Source organism: Temnothorax longispinosus, chromosome 2, assembly GCF_030848805.1.
Source record: "Temnothorax longispinosus isolate EJ_2023e chromosome 2, Tlon_JGU_v1, whole genome shotgun sequence".
Classification (NCBI taxonomy): Eukaryota; Metazoa; Arthropoda; class Insecta; order Hymenoptera; family Formicidae; genus Temnothorax; species Temnothorax longispinosus.
The window spans coordinates 1903417-1920475 of record NC_092359.1 but is presented as its reverse complement, the minus strand read 5'-3'; the positions used below and the strand labels follow the sequence as shown (position 1 = coordinate 1920475).

The 17059-nt window shown below is 38.3% G+C and overlaps 4 protein-coding genes and 1 pseudogene across 10 annotated transcripts; 1 reads left to right on the top strand and 4 right to left on the bottom strand.

Annotated features, from left to right (window-relative positions):
* The first annotated feature begins 78 nt into the window (after nt 1-78).
* In (protein inturned) lies at nt 79-4422 on the top strand. 3 transcript variants are annotated; one of them, XM_071770259.1, is made up of 12 exons: nt 79-393; nt 469-667; nt 728-1028; nt 1220-1492; nt 1651-1722; nt 1801-2057; nt 2131-2220; nt 2304-2646; nt 2752-3089; nt 3159-3487; nt 3671-3837; nt 3946-4422. In XM_071770259.1, the coding sequence occupies exons 2-12, from the start codon at nt 522-524 to the stop codon at nt 4414-4416; spliced, it is 2787 nt and encodes a 928-aa protein (XP_071626360.1). In that variant the 5' UTR covers nt 79-393; nt 469-521; the 3' UTR covers nt 4417-4422. The 3 variants fall into 3 exon arrangements, with proteins under 3 accessions (XP_071626360.1, XP_071626361.1, XP_071626362.1); XM_071770260.1 differs by having other exon boundaries at nt 109-393; nt 459-667; XM_071770261.1 differs by having other exon boundaries at nt 109-667; nt 1651-1707.
* Nucleotides 4423-4529: 107 nt separating this feature from the next.
* On the bottom strand, nt 4530-9900 carry LOC139808375 (F-box only protein 44-like). Of its 5 annotated transcripts, none has more exons than XM_071770276.1 (4): nt 9741-9884; nt 5198-5787; nt 4972-5115; nt 4530-4865 (listed from the first exon to the last, which is right to left on the bottom strand). In XM_071770276.1, the coding sequence occupies exons 2-4, from the start codon at nt 5771-5773 to the stop codon at nt 4722-4724; spliced, it is 864 nt and encodes a 287-aa protein (XP_071626377.1). In that variant the 5' UTR covers nt 5774-5787; nt 9741-9884; the 3' UTR covers nt 4530-4721. The 5 variants fall into 5 exon arrangements, with proteins under 5 accessions (XP_071626377.1, XP_071626378.1, XP_071626379.1 ...); XM_071770277.1 differs by having other exon boundaries at nt 5198-5776; nt 9741-9883; XM_071770278.1 differs by lacking the exons at nt 4530-4865; nt 4972-5115; nt 5198-5787 and adding exons at nt 6435-6729; nt 6834-6977; nt 7064-7629 and having other exon boundaries at nt 9741-9900.
* Nucleotides 7643-9380, bottom strand: LOC139809063 (F-box only protein 6-like; annotated as a pseudogene).
* Nucleotides 9901-10154: 254 nt separating the features above from the next.
* Rpl18a (ribosomal protein L18A) lies at nt 10155-11360 on the bottom strand. The gene is made up of 3 exons (XM_071770281.1): nt 11223-11360; nt 10795-10974; nt 10155-10561 (listed from the first exon to the last, which is right to left on the bottom strand). Exons 1-3 carry the CDS (start codon nt 11238-11240, stop codon nt 10226-10228), a joined length of 534 nt encoding a protein of 177 aa, XP_071626382.1. The 5' UTR covers nt 11241-11360; the 3' UTR covers nt 10155-10225.
* Nucleotides 11361-11706: 346 nt separating this feature from the next.
* Nucleotides 11707-16460, bottom strand: LOC139808368 (uncharacterized). The gene is made up of 7 exons (XM_071770262.1): nt 15849-16460; nt 15415-15547; nt 13639-15330; nt 13152-13509; nt 12773-13062; nt 12583-12694; nt 11707-12229 (listed from the first exon to the last, which is right to left on the bottom strand). The coding sequence occupies exons 1-7, from the start codon at nt 15859-15861 to the stop codon at nt 12107-12109; spliced, it is 2721 nt and encodes a 906-aa protein (XP_071626363.1). The 5' UTR covers nt 15862-16460; the 3' UTR covers nt 11707-12106.
* Between the last annotated feature and the right edge of the window lie 599 nt (nt 16461-17059).

Here is a 17059-nt window from a genome sequence, read left to right as displayed (position 1 = left end):
CTAATTTTCGGTGAAGAAAAGTTTTTTTATTACATTTGACATTTTTTTTATAAATTTATAAAATCTAAATATATTTAAATCGTGTGTCTGATTCTTCGTCACTTTCAGTTTCGCGTACATATAAGAACCTTGCTATACCTTTCACGCATATGAGAGTAAAGAGGTGTGCTCTCGTCGCCTCCCCACTCTTTTTCTCTTCCCACAAGCAAGCAAGCTTTGTATTCATCAGGGGCACCATACAGGTGCGTTGGGTAGTGGTAAATGGGCAGACCACCTGTTTGAGTCTAGCCGAATAAACTTGCTCGTAGTCAATATATACAAAATGAATAAATATAAGTGAAATAATAATTGATAGACGTGCTATAATTCATGATATTAGTGCGGAAAAATATGGTACTTGTTTTATATTTAATATTACAATATTGTATATGTGTATAAGTTCAGGTTTTATTTATAAGATGGTTGCAGAGTTGGGTATTGTGAAGTAAGGATATTTTTGACGCAATAATTTTCAACGGAATATGAACGAGGCAGAGAACAAGAGTGCTTTATTAAAATCCAAATGCAAACAGCCGTACCCCGCGGATATCTGCAACGAAGATGATCATGACTGGTGGGCAAGTGACAGTGGTTCCAGCACAGGATCATATTACTCGGACACCGGCAGGTAAATTCAATCGGGCACTTTGAAAAGACACGTTTCTCAAACGATTAAATGTAAATGCAGCTCTTTGGTTGAATGGGAGTCGGAGATCGGACCCACCGGCGAGGTAATCTACATAGAATCCGCAGAGGAGAGTCTGCTCGAGAATCCCACAACTTCGGAGGATAAGAGCGAGAGTCCTCAACCTGAATTAACTCGTCGCCGTAGCACAAGAGCCGGCAAACTGTTCCGTCTTATCAGACGCAAGGAGAGCAAGCGTTGGAGCACGAGAAACAAAAGGATTAACAACAGCGCTGCAGCGAATAGTACAGCTGCTCAGGAGAAGGGAGATGGAGGCAAGGAGGTCAAATTTCAAGATTTCCAGGTATTGATTGAAGCATCCGATGCAACAGTGATAAATTAATGTTTAAAAAGAAATTAAAAGTAAACGATTTTAAAGCACGCAAGCTAAGAGTGAGATTTAGCTGTAATCTAATCAAACAATCTAATCTGACAAATAAAACGTATTACAAAATTTGCTTCTTGTATCTATTGATGTACGTCTGCAATAATCAGGCAGGAGAAATTCGAGAAGTCACTTTGTGGGTCGATCCCGAGAGAAGACACAAGCTGGGACGAAGGGCAACCCTGTGCGAAGCGTACTTTGGTATCACTCCGGGTGCGTTCTCAGATAAAGTGAGAGTTATGGTGGCAGGATTTATACCCGATGGTGAAGCTATGAAGAACAGAAATATAAAAATCGGGGACTGGTTACGGAGCGTCAATTCGAACAATGTTACTTTCCAAAATTTAGATCGGATACTATCTGAAATCGCTGCGCCGTCAAATGTAAGATTTAATAAATCTCAGAATCAATGACGAGATGATAGTGATTAATATAAATTCATTGAGAGTCTGCGCTGCATGTAATTATAATATAATATTTATATCTATTTAAATCTATATTAAATTTTTTAAGAAAATATTTAAAAATTCTCTACTTACAGGTAACATTAGAATTGCAAAGAGTAGCTGGTGTTGATGTTACTGCAAAGCTATCAAAAGTAAATGAACCAAAAGTAATTAGTTTTCATACAAATACGACGGTAAGAGTGGTATTACATGAGATAGGATTTTACAGATGGTATTTTTTTTAGCAATCGATATTGGTCCAAAATCTGATCAATAAAGAGAACAGTAATTCTTTTATGGAATCTCTATTGGATTATCCGTTGGGCGTAATATATTTAAAAACTGCGGATCTTTCGGAAATGGGACAAGAGTTGCAAGGCGTGTTGTACACGTTTCCGCGATCCGAAACTAAGAACGTGCATTCATCTTTGTGCACGGCGAGAGGAGCTTTTATAACTCTTAACCATTTATTACCCAGTATAGTGGGTTCACAGCCACTCAGGTAAACTATACATGTATCTTAATATTATGTTGTATCTATATAAAATATACGTCATATAATATATATTTTCTAGTACAACTGTCCATGTAGGCGAAGAAGAAATGCATATTGCATACATATCTCGCGACGATGAATTACTTTTGATAGCTTTACCTGGCAAATGGTAAATTTTATATAAAAATACAATGCATGGAAGAAACATGGTAGCTACTTTAATATAAATTTTATCGATTTACTTTTTTGTAGTTGTACCTCTCAGGAGATTGTCAAGATTACAGAGGATATTGTCAGAACGTTAGAATTTACCTACCAGTCGCTAACAAAGTGCTTTACTTCCGTGGAAAACCAGTCCTCTTTAGATCATTTTTTCACGCTAATTGTGCATAGATTAACTAGTATCAAAGATTTCTGCAAAGATGCTGACGTTAAAAAGAATTTGACAAAGCCAGAAAATGGTACCGAAAGTGTGGAGAATTATAAATTTAGAAGCGCTTTTTCAGTCGCAAGTTTTGTACAGCTACCGAGAGATGCGCAAATTCAGATAGATGCTGCGTTAAGCGAGATGGAAGCTATGGATTACAGAGACTGGGTATATCGATACTTATTTCAACTGTATTTTAAATTGTCAAGAATGTGCTTACGTGCTTAAACTATAAATAAGCATCTATATCTAATAGACGCGCATGTTTAACAGAATGAAGATCCTATGGATTGTCAAAGACTGTATACTATATTAGGGAGCTGCATTTATCACAAGTGCCACCTTCTGGGATCTCATTTGCCCCACGAAGACCTGATCGACGTACATTCGTTTCTAAGACACAACGGTCTGTTAAATCTGGTGAACCAGGAACAGGTGAAATGTCTGGTTCTGTGGAAACAGATTTATCCGTCGTCTTGCAATCGCGGAAACGTTGACAGCAACGACGGCAGCCAGTTATTAATACCCAATGGAAAATGGTTTTTATTGGTTGTCGGATATGGACATGACTTATTAGCGGTGCTATTGGAATCCGGCGGATGCACCGCAAAGTGAGCGTATATTATTTTTTATACACAATTCGAATGTTATTTTCTATTTAAATTTTATCATTCATATAGGTACAATGACGCGATAGGCCCGGATGTATTTTACGTGGAAGAAGCTCAAGAAACACTGAAGCATGTACAAAAAATAGGAGTCACAGTCTTGGCCTCAAAGTGGATTACATCGAATACCAGACCGGAAGTGATAACGTATGAGGAACATACAACGACGAAAGCGTCATCCAGCATAACGGAAAACCTATTTGGCTTGATAAAATCGTCCGACGCGCAAACTGTCCCGTCTAAGCAAAATGTCAATTCTACTATTAATAAAAAACCGCAAGAATTGCCTTCTATCTTGAAGAAACGTAGTCCTGAAGAAAGTCCCGTGATCTCGGGTTCCGGTAAGTTGCAATAGACAGAAATGCAGTGAAATCACGACTCTCAAATATTTCTCATACCTTATCTTAGATTTCTTTGTCATTTTTTCAATATATGTAACGCAATATAATAACGCATTAGACAATAGTTATTTCATTTCTTATACGAGTGTTATTTTACGAGTTACATTTGTCATGTATGTTTAGTATATTCCTTACAAACGTCCGAAGATTCGCTCAGCCAAGGAACAGGTGGTGTTAGCGAAATGAGCGACGAGGCGATGCCTATACTTGGAAGACGAGCAACCAGAGAGAAGATTAATTCGACATCGAGATATTCTGACGACAGCGATTCTGATATAGACATATATAAGGTAACTACCGCACAGTGATCAGAACAAGAGTATTTACAACAAAAAATTCATAACGAATGTTACAAATAACTAATACTAATATATTTACCGATACTTTTTTTCTTATAGAGCGATAGTAACGTAATCACAATGGATATATCCAATATACGAGAGAACTTATTAAACCAAGCGGAATATTTGATACCGCAAAAGTTAACGGCAGGTGATAAAAATTATTTGTATCATTACGTTCATTTGGACACGGTAGAAGGAATTCTTTTATCATCAATACCCATTCAAAATACACCGAAAGATAACAGAATTCTTGTTAACTTTAACAAGTGTGTGCATGTTATTCATAGACTGCTACATAATACAGTAAGATTTAAGACGTTAAATCAAGATATAGATAAAACAGCGATCAATAGAAGTTTAATCGCTGTTAAAGAACACGGTGTATTATTCGAATGGGAAAATACAGCTTTCTGGGTAATCGGACGCCTCTACACGAGCCCCCATCCGAAGGAGTTATATGTGTGCCACCAAGACTCCGCGCCTCAAAACCTAATCGAAATAGCCTTTCGATTACACTGCGTATAAAGAAATTACACGCATATTTGGTTTTACATAAATTTTTATTTTATTAAAAATCAGTTTTCATTATGTATGCAATAATGTATATCAATAATTTATATGCAATAATGTATATCAATAATTTTTAACAAATTACACGTTTGATAATAAAAAATTAATTTTACAAAATTAGTTTTTATTAAATAACAATATTAAACTTTTATTATATTATTTATATAAAACTTTATATATTTCACATTTTGTATGCTCTTTGTTTCGTTGGAATTAACTGACTTTTTATTACATAAAATTTTTTATTTTTAAATTTTTTCTCAGGGACTTCTCACACAAACACATGCCCCAGCTATACAACCGTTATTATATTTTCGCCAAACACCCGTTGCTCTATCGTTTCCACCGTGCTCGAAGGTAATTCCTTTAAGACCAGGTCCATAATTCTTAAATACATGTTTAATCTGTGCACAACAAAGCATACAAGAAAATATAAATTGAAGATAGTATCCTGCGTTTATTTAAGTTTCCATTTATATAAAACCGTGAACTAATTTTATGGATACCCACTTTCAACCATTGATTCCGTTTCCTTCTCTTTATAACATCTCTAAATAGAAATTGATCCATTATTGTCTCGTCATTATGATATAATGTAACTCTCAATTGATATACTGCTGGACACTCCAATCGGCAGCCGTACCATTCGCTTACCTATAACATACATGACATTATACAATCCACAATCATATATAATTTCTATATATAATTTCCATCGCATAAAGCTTGGCGATACCTCTATAGGTGGTTGATAAGTGTCCAGAATATATGGATGGATCCCCTCGTCCCTCAGAATTATAACTTGTACCTTCTTGCAATCCTTATGAGTTGTTGTGAAACAGATCTGTCTGTCTTTGAACAGTGGTTCAGTTTGCGGCAGTTGCGGCATACCGACAGGTGGTTCCGCGACCGTCCAAGGGGATTCGGTGACCAACCATCCGTAAGTCCTATCCCACGGAACCGTCGCATCCCAGTGGCGCAAAGACTCTGCGCCGGAATGATTCTTCACCAGGTTCCTCTCGTACGGCTTCTTCGTGCATGCGAGATAGTATACTGTCCAGGGCATCTTATCGTCCCACAGGAATGGTTTGCCCAGCGTCCGCTCGGTCTTCTTGTGCCATACGTGGTTTATCAGCATCTTCCAGCGTTTGCACACCAACTGGCACCTCAACAGGGTCTTGCAGTCGGCGTGGCAGAATATCTCTATCAGTACTTCGGCCGGCAGGTACTTGTCACAGAGCACCAAACCGTTGTTGTCCTCCTCGTCGAACATCACGCGAGAACTCGAAGGAATGGCACAAAACTGTCCCATTATCTGTCAACACACTTAATACTAATATATTTACCGATACTTTTTTTCTTATAGAGCGATAGTAACGCATATAATTACAATGAATATATACAAGATACGAGATAACTTATTAAACCAAGCGGAATATTTGATACCGCAAAAGCTAACGGCAAGCGATAAAAATTATTTGTATCATTACGTTTATTTGGACATGGTAGAAGGAATTCTTTTATCATCAGTACCTACCCATTCAAAATACACCGAAGGATAACAAAATTCTTGTTAACTTTAAAAAGTGTGTACATGCTTGCTACATAATACAGTAAGATTTATATAGGACTCTAGATTTAAGATGTTAAATCAAGATATAGATAAAACAGCGATTGATAGTAGTTTCGCTGTTAAAGAATACGGTGTATTATTCAAGTGGGAAAATACTGCTTTCTGGGTAATCGGACGTCTCTACACGAGTCTCCATCCGAAGGGGTTAGATGTGTGCCACCAAGGCTCCGCGCCTCAAAACCTAATCGAAATAGCTTTTCGATTACACTCTATGTATAAAGAAAATACAGGCATATCTTGTTTTATATAAATTCTTATTTTATTAAAAATCAGTTTTTATTATGTATGCAATACTGTATATCAATAATTTTTAACAAATTACACTTTTGATAATAAAAAATTAATTTTACAGAATTAGTTTTTATTAAATAGTAATATTAAACTTTTATTACATTATTTATATAAAACTTTATATATTTAACATTTTGCATTCTCTTTGTTTCGTTGGAATTAACTGACTTTTTATTACATAAATTTTTTTATTTTTAAATTTTTTCTCACGGACTTCTCACACAAACACATGCCCCAGCCATTTTACTGCCGTAATGTCCTGCCCAGAATGATCTATCCTTTCCACTGTGCTCGAAGGAAATCCGTCTAAGACCAGGTCCATAATTCTTAAACACGTGTGTAATCTGTACACAACAAAGCATATAAGAAAATATAAATTGAAGATAGTATCCTGTATTTAAGAGTTTCCATTTATATAAAACCGTAAACTAATTTTATGGATACCCACCTTCAGCCATTGATTCTGTTTCTCTCCTTCTAGAACATCTCTAAATAGAAATTCATCTATCAATTTATTGTCATTACGAAATAATTTAACTCTCAATTGATATCCTGCTGGACAGTCCCATCGGCAGCCGTACCATTCGCTTACCTATAACATACATGGCATTATACATATAATCCACAATCATATATAATTCCTATATATAATTTCCATCGTATAAAGCTTGGCGATACCTCTATAGGTGGTTGATAAGTGTCCAGAATATATGGATGGATCCCCTCGTCCGTCAGAATTATAACTTGTACTTTGGTGCATTGCTCATAAGACGTTGCGAAACAGGTCTGTCTGTCTTTGAACAACGGTTCAGTTTGCGGCAGTTCCGGCATGCTGGCAGGTGGTTCCTCGACCGTCCAACGATCACCGCCGTCGTAACTTATATCCCAGTGACGGAAAGACTCTTCATCGCCGGAATGATTCTTCACCAGGTTCCTCTCGTACGGCTTCTTCGTGCATGCGAGATAATATACTGTCCAGGGCATCTTATCGTTCCACGGGAACGGTTTGCCCAGCGTCCATTCGGTCTTCTTGTGCCAGACGTGGTTCATCAGCATCTTCCAGCGTTTGCACACCAACTGGCACCTCAACAGGGTCTTGCAGTCAACGTGGCAAAATATCTCTATCAGCACTTCGACCGGCAGGTACTTGTCACAGAGCACCAAACCGTTGTTGTCCTCCTCGTCGAACATCACGCGAGAACTCGAAGGAGTGGCACTGAACTGTCCCATCATCTGTCAACACACTTAATACTAATATATTTACCGATACTTTTTTTCTTATAGAGCGATAGTAACGCATATAATTACAATTGATATATCCAAGATATGAGATAACTTATTAAACCAAGCGGAATATTTGATACCGCAAAAGCTAACGGCAAGCAATAAAAATTATTTGTATCATTACGTTTATTTGGACATGGTAGAAGGAATTCTTTTATCATCAGTACCTACCCATTCAAAATACACCGAAGAATAACAAAATTCTTGTTAAGTTTAGCAAGTGTGTACATGTTATCCATAGACTGCTACATAATACAGCAAGATTTAAGATGTTAATTCAAGATATAGATAAAATAGCGATCAATAGAAGTTTAATCGCTATTAAAGAACACGGTGTATTATTCGAATGGGAAAATACAGGTTTCCGGGTAATTGGACGCCTCTACACGAACCCCCATCCGAAAGAGTTATCTGTGTGCCACCAAGACTCCGCGCCTCAAAACCTTATCGAAATAGCCTTTCGATTACACTCTACGTATAAAAAAATTACACGCATATTTTTTTTTACATAAATTTTCATTTTATTAAAAATCAGCTTTTATTATTGTATGCAATATTGTATATCAATAATTTTTAACAAATTACACATTTAATAATAAAAAACTAATAATAAAAAACATAATAATAAATGGTATAAAACTTTATACATTTCACACTTTGTATGCTCTGTTTTATTACATAAAATTCTTTATTTTAAAATTTTTTTCTCATGGACTTCTCACACAAACATATGCCCCGGCCATTTTACTGCCATAATGTCCTGCCCAATATGATCTATCCTTTCCACTGTGTTCGAAGATAATCCGTCTAAGACCAGATCCATTATTCTTAAATACGTGTGCAATCTGTGTACAACAAAGCATACAAAAAAATATAAATTGGAGATAGTATCCCGTATTTAAGTAAAACCGTTAACTAATTTTATGGATACCCACCTTCAGCCATCGATTCAGTTTCTCTCCTTCTAGAACTTCTCGAAATAGAAATTCATCTATCATTGTATTGTCACGACGAAGTAATTTAACTCTCAATTGATATTCTGCTGGACAGTCCCATCGGCAGCCGTACCATTCGCTTACCTATAACATAAATGACATTATATATAATCTACAATTATATATAATTCCATACATATAATTTCCATCGCATAAAGCTTGACGATACCTCTGTAGATGGTTGATAAGTGTCCAGGATATGTGAATGGATCCCTTCGTCCTCCAGAACTATAGTTTATACTTGAGTACAATGGTCATGTTGCAAAACAGATCTGTCTGTTTTTGAATAGTGTTTCAGTTTACGGCAGGTCCGGTATGCCGGCAGGTGGTCTTTCGACCCTCCATTGATCACCGCCGTTCTGAGTTAAATTCCAGTACTTCATATACAGCGCGCCGGAATGATTCTTCACCAGGTTTCTCTCGTACGACTCCCTCGTGCATGCGAGGTAGTATACTGTCCAGGGCATCTTATCGTTCCACGGGAACGGTTTGCCCAGCGTCTGCTCGGTCTTCTTGTGCCAGACGTGGTTCATCAGCATCTTCCATCGTCTGCATACCAACTGGCAGCTCAACAGGGTTTCGCAGTCGGCGTGACAGAAGATCTCTATCAGCACCTTGACCGCCAGGTACTTGTCACCGAGCACCAAACCGTTGTTGTCCTCCTCGTCGAACATCACGCGGGAACTCGAAGGAGTGGCACTGACTGAACTGTTCCATCATCTGTCAACTGTCAAAACACTTGACACTGTTATAAACTTCCGTGACGCATTTGTTACACGATGCCGCCGGCACCCGGCGGTTATTTCGAGGTTAAAACGACCGAGACGTTCGGTCGTCGAGGCGTCTCGCCGTCGTCCTCCGGTCTGGATTTCCGCGAACTTTCATCACCCGCATGACGCGAAAGATACACGATTGTTGTAGGTATGTACGTGATATCGCGAACAGCTGGTATCGCGCTCGAAGGAATAAAGCGACATTCCCTCGACGGGAAAGATTGCCCGGTGTGTCACTCGGGTTGAACGAGAGGATCGAGATATTCATGCTAAGGACGAAGCGAATGACCGCTGGTTACTTACGTTTGTCGCGCGTTTTCTCCGAAGGTCTATCCAGGATTTCAGGATCTTCGTGCAACGCAGGAAGCAGGCATGGCGTAAATCGATAATACGCCTAGTTTTGAGTCATAACGGATGCGCGAAGCGAATTCTGGGCGCTTTTTACACGTGACCAGTGTGACCACGTGACCTATATTATCTACATTTGAGAGACAGAAATATGTCGATTCGTTCATAATACAAATACACGAAAAAAAATCCACATCACGTGTCCGACGCAAGAGACGCAAGTTGGTGTAGCTCTCGATTCTCGAACTCCCCTAAATTAAATTCCTCTATTTTCAAACAATCGAAACGAGCCTGAGTTTTTTTTCCACGCCGTTTTTGAAATGGATGTACTTAAGGAAGGAGAAGAAAACGTGTCACAATTATGAGCAATTTATGTTGAAAGTCCCTTTATTTCCTGTAGAATAGAATTGGCGTTGCAGTACAAAAACGCCGTGTCGCGCTTAGAGGAAATAGGTGCGCGGCTTCCGGACGCTGAACAGCGGCATGCGATTCCTGTGCTGGATTCGCTTCGGCAACGGGAACTTGATCTTGGAGTCGTGGAACTGCTTCACCTGGGGCCTGCGGCAGTTCGCAGCCTTCACGACCTCCACCTTGATTATCTGTATGGAGTGGGCACGCGCGCGATGACGAGCGCCCATGTCCCTGTAGCACTGCGTCACTGCCCCGCTAACGGAAAGGTCCCTGTACTCCCTGTACATATTGTGCGTGCCGGATCGAGAGTCGTACCTCAGCCAGATCCCGAAGTTCTTGATTTTCATCGGGGTCTTCTCAGGAATCTAAAAGAATCAATTATATCTCGGTTATCGGGCATACGAGTAAGGACACGGCAATGCGTTGCGTTCCTTCCTGACAATACAACTGACAATTTGTTCTGTAGCTGAACTATTTATACTTTTCATTCTTCTTCCCTCCAGTGATTTTATTTTAAATGCAGGAAGTATAACATACTGTGGTTGCAAAGAACATATCTAATAAGACGTAGCTTCGTCAACAATGATGAGACGAGTACCTGCTTAAGAGACACAATTTCTCCGGTGGACTTCTTGAACTTCTTCAACTGGCGCAAAAAGTACCAAAACCTGGACTTGGCCACGATAGCGTCCGGCGCGAATATCCTCATTTTGTACAACGGCGTGGTTTTCTCCTTCTCGGTTGGGAGCTTGCGCCCTATCACCTCGAATTCCTTCAGCTGGAAAAGAAAGGAAAGGCGTGACGATCATTTCATTCGAATTCATCAATAAATCTACTTCGGGCTGTGCGACCATGCGTCGGCATGGGACAGTTATAGGTTATATCGCGTCGTGGATCACGATGCAGAGCTCTATTTATCGCTTTTGCGTAATTCCTACGTGAATAATTGACGCTCGGAAAAAGGAAAGATAGCTTTTGGCGTCGACTTCGTTTATTTCTTGCGTAAAATTTATGAAAATTACTTACTTCTCCCTTCGCCTTCATTGTATCGTGTCTCACGTTCAACGATAAACCGGAAAGAAACTAAGAAACTACCGCCCTCTTGCACGGCGGAAGTCTTGGTGCGGCCATCTAACTTGTCTTTTTGAACGACCAATATTTTATAAAAAAAAAAAAAAAGCATAAAAAAAAATTCATTATATATATATATATATTTATATATCTAAAATATAAAAAATATATAAAAATGTAAAAAAATACATGAAATATATAATTATACATATTCTTAATTATACACAGACTTCGCCGTGTTATCAGCATTTTTTTAATATAAAATGTTTGCTAGCAAGCACATCCTTTTATTATTAATCTTATACAGAGCATAAATTCTTTTCGGCTTTCAACATTTGTGAGATTGTCAATATATATAACAATGCTACAGCCATATCTCTTACAATTGCATACATTTGAGACATTAATATCAGCTTGTATAGAACAAAATGTACACAAATTTAACGAATGCACTTTTATTTAATCCTATTTATAGAGACTAAAATAATACATTACTTAACACTTTCGATGCTTAAACCAGAAATACTCTGGGTTGTCAAAATTAATTGAAACTATCCGATTGAAACGTACGTGTTTTACGTTGCGACTATTTCTTGTATTATGTAACAAAATTGCATAACTTCTTTTGCTATCGACTTGGTAAAATAAAACTACATATTCTCTATCGTCTGCAAATATGTAATAAAACAAAGAGCATGTTTTATCTCTAATTCGCAACCCGAGATTTACGTACGAACTAAATCGATCAGGCCGTATAACTTTTTTTTGTTACACACAATCATCAGGAAACATCGCCACAAGTGTCTAACTGCGCATAAAGCATAAGAAACATGTAGATATTACAAAGACATTTTGCGACCCTCTATAGATATATCTACTGCTCTTCTTGCCGACTTCATACGCTTGCTGTCCATATAATTCTTCATGTGCCTCTCGAATCGACTCATTTGCTTCTTGGTACTCTGCGTAGAATAACAAATCATTACAATTATAAGGAATTTTATATAGTTAAAGGAAGGGAAACATTAAGAAAAAGCAGCATTGAACATTAATAGCTGGGTGAAATGAGAAATCGTAATGAAAACGATCGAAAATTGGAATGTAACAAGAGCATAGGTAAATATTTCGAAAAAGTGAATTTAAAAACTTGAAAATAAACTTTTAGGAAATTTAAATGTAAAATAATTTATAATTAAGTACAATTTATAGATATAAATAATCTAACATATATGTTGTAGCATTTATGGTCTCTGTGAGAGTTTCTTATTTACTTACTAACTTAAAAATTTAAAATGGAATATGTGCAAATACCTACCCTACTGATATCAACGTCTGATTTCCAGTCGGGCCGTATGACATAATCTTTGTTAGATGGCCTGGGAACTCTGGCCCTTCCCACCCATCCAGGATCGCCCGGTCTCAATGGTCTGCAAGATAGATAAAGGTTAATGCAATAAAAGTATGATAATTATTATCACATTAATGATTATTATCAACGACCGTACTTGGAATCTCCTTTCAAGGCCTTATTAATATCTTGTGATTTTTGGGAGGATCCACCTTCCTCGATTTTTCTTCTCTTCTGAGGCGTCTGCTCCAGGTCCCTTTGCATCCTCTCCTCCTTCGAAAGCGCCTTGAAATCCGCCGATAAATTAAAGATAGGTCGGGCCCACTCGTTGATCAACTTTCCAGCGCGCTCTTTGTTCTCTTTAGTTTCTTTTGGGTGCTTATAAAGATACATCACAGCCTTCCCAATACCGGACTGCTTCAGCGAGGATTGATCAATTTTTGGAAACTATAAATGATATGATATGAATAAATAAATAAGCAATACACATTTTTTATCGAAGAAATAATGAAAGAATTTATCTCATATGATCTTACCTCCCATAACAATTTTAGAAGATTGTCTCTGATTTTAAGAGACGGTAACGAACGATCAGGCATCGGTGCTAACCAGTCAGTAAGGACTGACAGCACGTTGTGTTCCAAGAAAGCTAATTGTAAGTCATGTTTCTTAAGCTGCGACAATATTTTGGATAACATGGCAATCTTATTCGTGGCAGGTCTATTTTGTTGATTCAACCTTCTATCCTCCTCAGCTGCGGCTTTCATGTCCGATAACAATTGTGCTATGATATCGTCGTTATCATTGATGATACCAATGTCTTTTCGTTTACGCCTACGGGATTGTTCCTCTTTTTTTCGCGCTAACATGCGATCGAAATCGGACAGGTCGTCCCTGAAAATATTGGATTTAATCATTCTTATAAAGTTATTAAATTTTATTGCATTTTCATTTTTTGATTCTTCAAAATGCTGTTATAATATTATTACTTTTTAGATCTATTGTAGTTAGATATATACTTACATTCCACCACTAGTAATAATTCCATCGTCAGAATCTTCATTATCCTGTTGCTCACTGACAGCTGTTACATCTAATTGTTTATTTCCTTCATCTTCACCTTCTTTCTCTTCATGCCCCTCATCGTCCTTCTTCTTTTCGTTCTCATCTTCATGCTCGGAATCTGATAAGTCATTTTTCATTCGCTTCTTTGCTTTAGCTTCATCAGTTTCTTCTTCGGAGTCCGATAATACTCTATTTCGTTTTCTAACTACTCCATCCGAATCTCTGCTAGGACTTCTGGATCTTCTAGATCCGGAGACGGATCTAGATCTAGATCGGGATTTCGAACGCGACGAATGCCTGGATCTGGCACTTGATCCAGATCTTGATCTCGATCTAGAATGTGATCTCGATCTCGATCTTGACCGTGAACGTGACTTCGATTTCGATTTGGATCTTGACCTGGACCTCGATCTTGATTTCGATCTCGATCCTGATCTTGACCTCGAACGTGAGACTGAACGTGATTTCGAACCAGATTTTGACCTTGAACGAGATCGCGATCTCGATCTCGATACTGACTTCCTGGATCCTGAACGAGATCTCGATCGTGAAGCTCTTGAAACAGAACGGGATCTCGATTTAGATTTACTAGATCGCGAGCTGGATCTGGATCTTGAGCGGGAGTTCTTTCTCGAGTGCGCAGGAGATACGGAACCTTTACGTGAACCTGATATGGACCTTGATTTTCCTCTAGATCCTGATTTTTGTGATCTTGATCGTGATCTTGAACGCGAGCCTTTTCTCGAACCCGATAAAGATCTAGATTTTGACTTGGACTTTGAACGTGATAAAACTCGTCCTTCTCGCAAAGGTGATATCGACAGTTTCCTAGAACCAGACCTTGATCTAGACCTTGACTTAGATTTTCTATCTGCCGAGTTGGAACGAGATCTAAAACGCGGACTTTTTTCTAAATCTGGAGAACCTTTCCTAGAACTATTCACAGAACGTGATCTTGATTGTCTTGCCATCATTGGTGATCGATTTGGAGATGCTGATGGCGAACGAGAACCTTTTTTAGACAGAGATCTTGATCTCGATCTTGATCTCGATCTTGAGCTAGCTTTAACTTCTTTTGGATTAACTGATTCTGATCTTGACCTAGATCTGGATCTAGACGTACGGAAAGACTTGGGAGTTCCCGATCGAGAGCGTGAAAGGACTGAGGCTTTTGGAGAGCCAGAATGGGATCGAGAAAGCGATCTCGAGCGAGATCGCGATTTGGAAATTGCCCGGGGCGAGGGAGATCTAGAAGACGGTTGAAAGTTTGACTTTGGCGAAGCACATTTAGATGGAGTATTGCTTGGGTTTGGGGAATTCGATCTCGATCTGGAACGTGAATTATTTCTCGATGCTGCGCGAGAACTTCTGGACGAGGAATGAGAGGAACTTGGAGATCTCGAGCCTGATTTAATAGAGCGATGCGAATGTGCCGGTGATTGTGAGCCATCTCTCGCACTCGTCCCTGTACGTTCCGGAGAACGGGATTTAGAACGTGATCTAGATACGCTTCTTTTGCCGTTCAACGGTGAAACAGATCCATTCGGCGAAGGTGATCTGGATGGCGATCTAGAATAAGACTTCCTAGAGCTCGCGTTGGAACGGACAGAAGCCGGTGATCCATTTCGCACCGGAGACGATTGATTCGACCTAAAATATTTAATTCCAGTTAAAATAAAAGAATTCCAATTTAAAAAATACAGAGATAATCAAGCAAATAGATGTACTAAGTACCTAGCGGGTGAAGATTTAGGACTAGCCGAACGTGATTTTGATCTGTTTCCCGTTACATTGCTACCAGATATTTGCGAATCTGGAGAATTGCTTCTGGATTTATCATGTTCCTCTTCCGAGTCGCTTCTTTCGTCTTGAAAAAAAAAAAGAAAATAGTTTACATATAATATGACATTGTTTTTATAAAATCTCTATAATAAAGATAATATATAATTAGATAAAATGATGCATAAGCACATCATACTTCTTATATTATTTTTCATATTATTCTTGTGATCTTTGGGTTAACATATCTGTTATACACGTATATCAAAGCTTGCGTATAGCGATGCTTTTGTATCAACTTTCTTTTACGTGTATTCAGGCACTAAATAAAATGTCTTGAACGGAGCTTGGATTTCGACGAAGTAACAATATAAATAAATTATCCTTACCTTCGAAACCCATGGCATCTATTTAGATGTAGTAAAAAATGTGGCCGAAGAAAAATATCACGTCGATTGATGACTGAACACTGATCAATGGCCATAAACCATTGTTGCTTTATATTTAACAATAGTTCCAAATTGTTTACTTTTTACAAGCGACGTACCACCTCTTCTCGTATAATGGAACAGAAGTTCAGGTTTGCATGATATCACCTTCTTTCTTTTCTACACGTCACCCTTTTCGAACAAGTTCTCATAACAAGACCGAGCGTGAAGCCAATAGTAAATACTGGCAACTATCAAAGTTTTTTAGTTGTTACACAATTCACCCACCGAGAGATACATCAACAGCGAGGTATCCCTCTTTCCTATAATTTTCCTGAAGCTCTATGTCTGTATTGTTAACAATTAACACAACTTTGTTAACGTTAGCACTAAATTATGAAAGTCTCTCGTTTAGCGAAAACGTTTGCAAGACTTTGGACGTTATTTAGGATGAATACTTATACGTTCGACGAAGCAAAAGAGACACCGTGAACGATCGGCGATGCTCCTAGCCTAGAACACGCCGAAATCGTGAATCGTGAATCGTGAGAGCGTCTCTGCCGTAGACCGCGCACTTCCGTTGGACGCGAACTGCGATGTAGCGTATAATGGAGGATTCACACACCATTCACACCGCGTCCGACGTCCAATAGTAGAGTTTGTTATCTAGAGTTTTTGACTAGCGACATTTTTGTCTCTAGACAATAGCTATTTTTATTGGATGATTGAATTGTCGGACGCCGGACGCGGCGCAAAGTACTTTTTTCGACGAGGAGAGTGAAACTTGAGGAGTGAGGGGGGAAAAATCCATTGAGGTCATCTTGAATGATCAGATTTTGCGTAGGTACACAATATATCTGTTTCAACGTCCTGTTGGCGTGATATTAATCGAAGCATTACTGCAATTTAAAGTTATACGCATTCCGTAATTTAAAATTGTGAAAAAGGGTGATTATAAAATAATTCGTGTAATCATATTTCGTCATCGCTATCTTGAATGATCAAGATTCTCCTTATTTTCTTTTATAAGTTTCAACCCCAAGCCATTTGATGTTCTTTTTTCACGAATTTCCTGAACTGGTGCACATTAGTGCATTAAGTTTGAGTTAAACAAAATAAACTTGTCTCATACTACGTTTATTTTGTAGTAACTTACGATAATTTACTCCGCG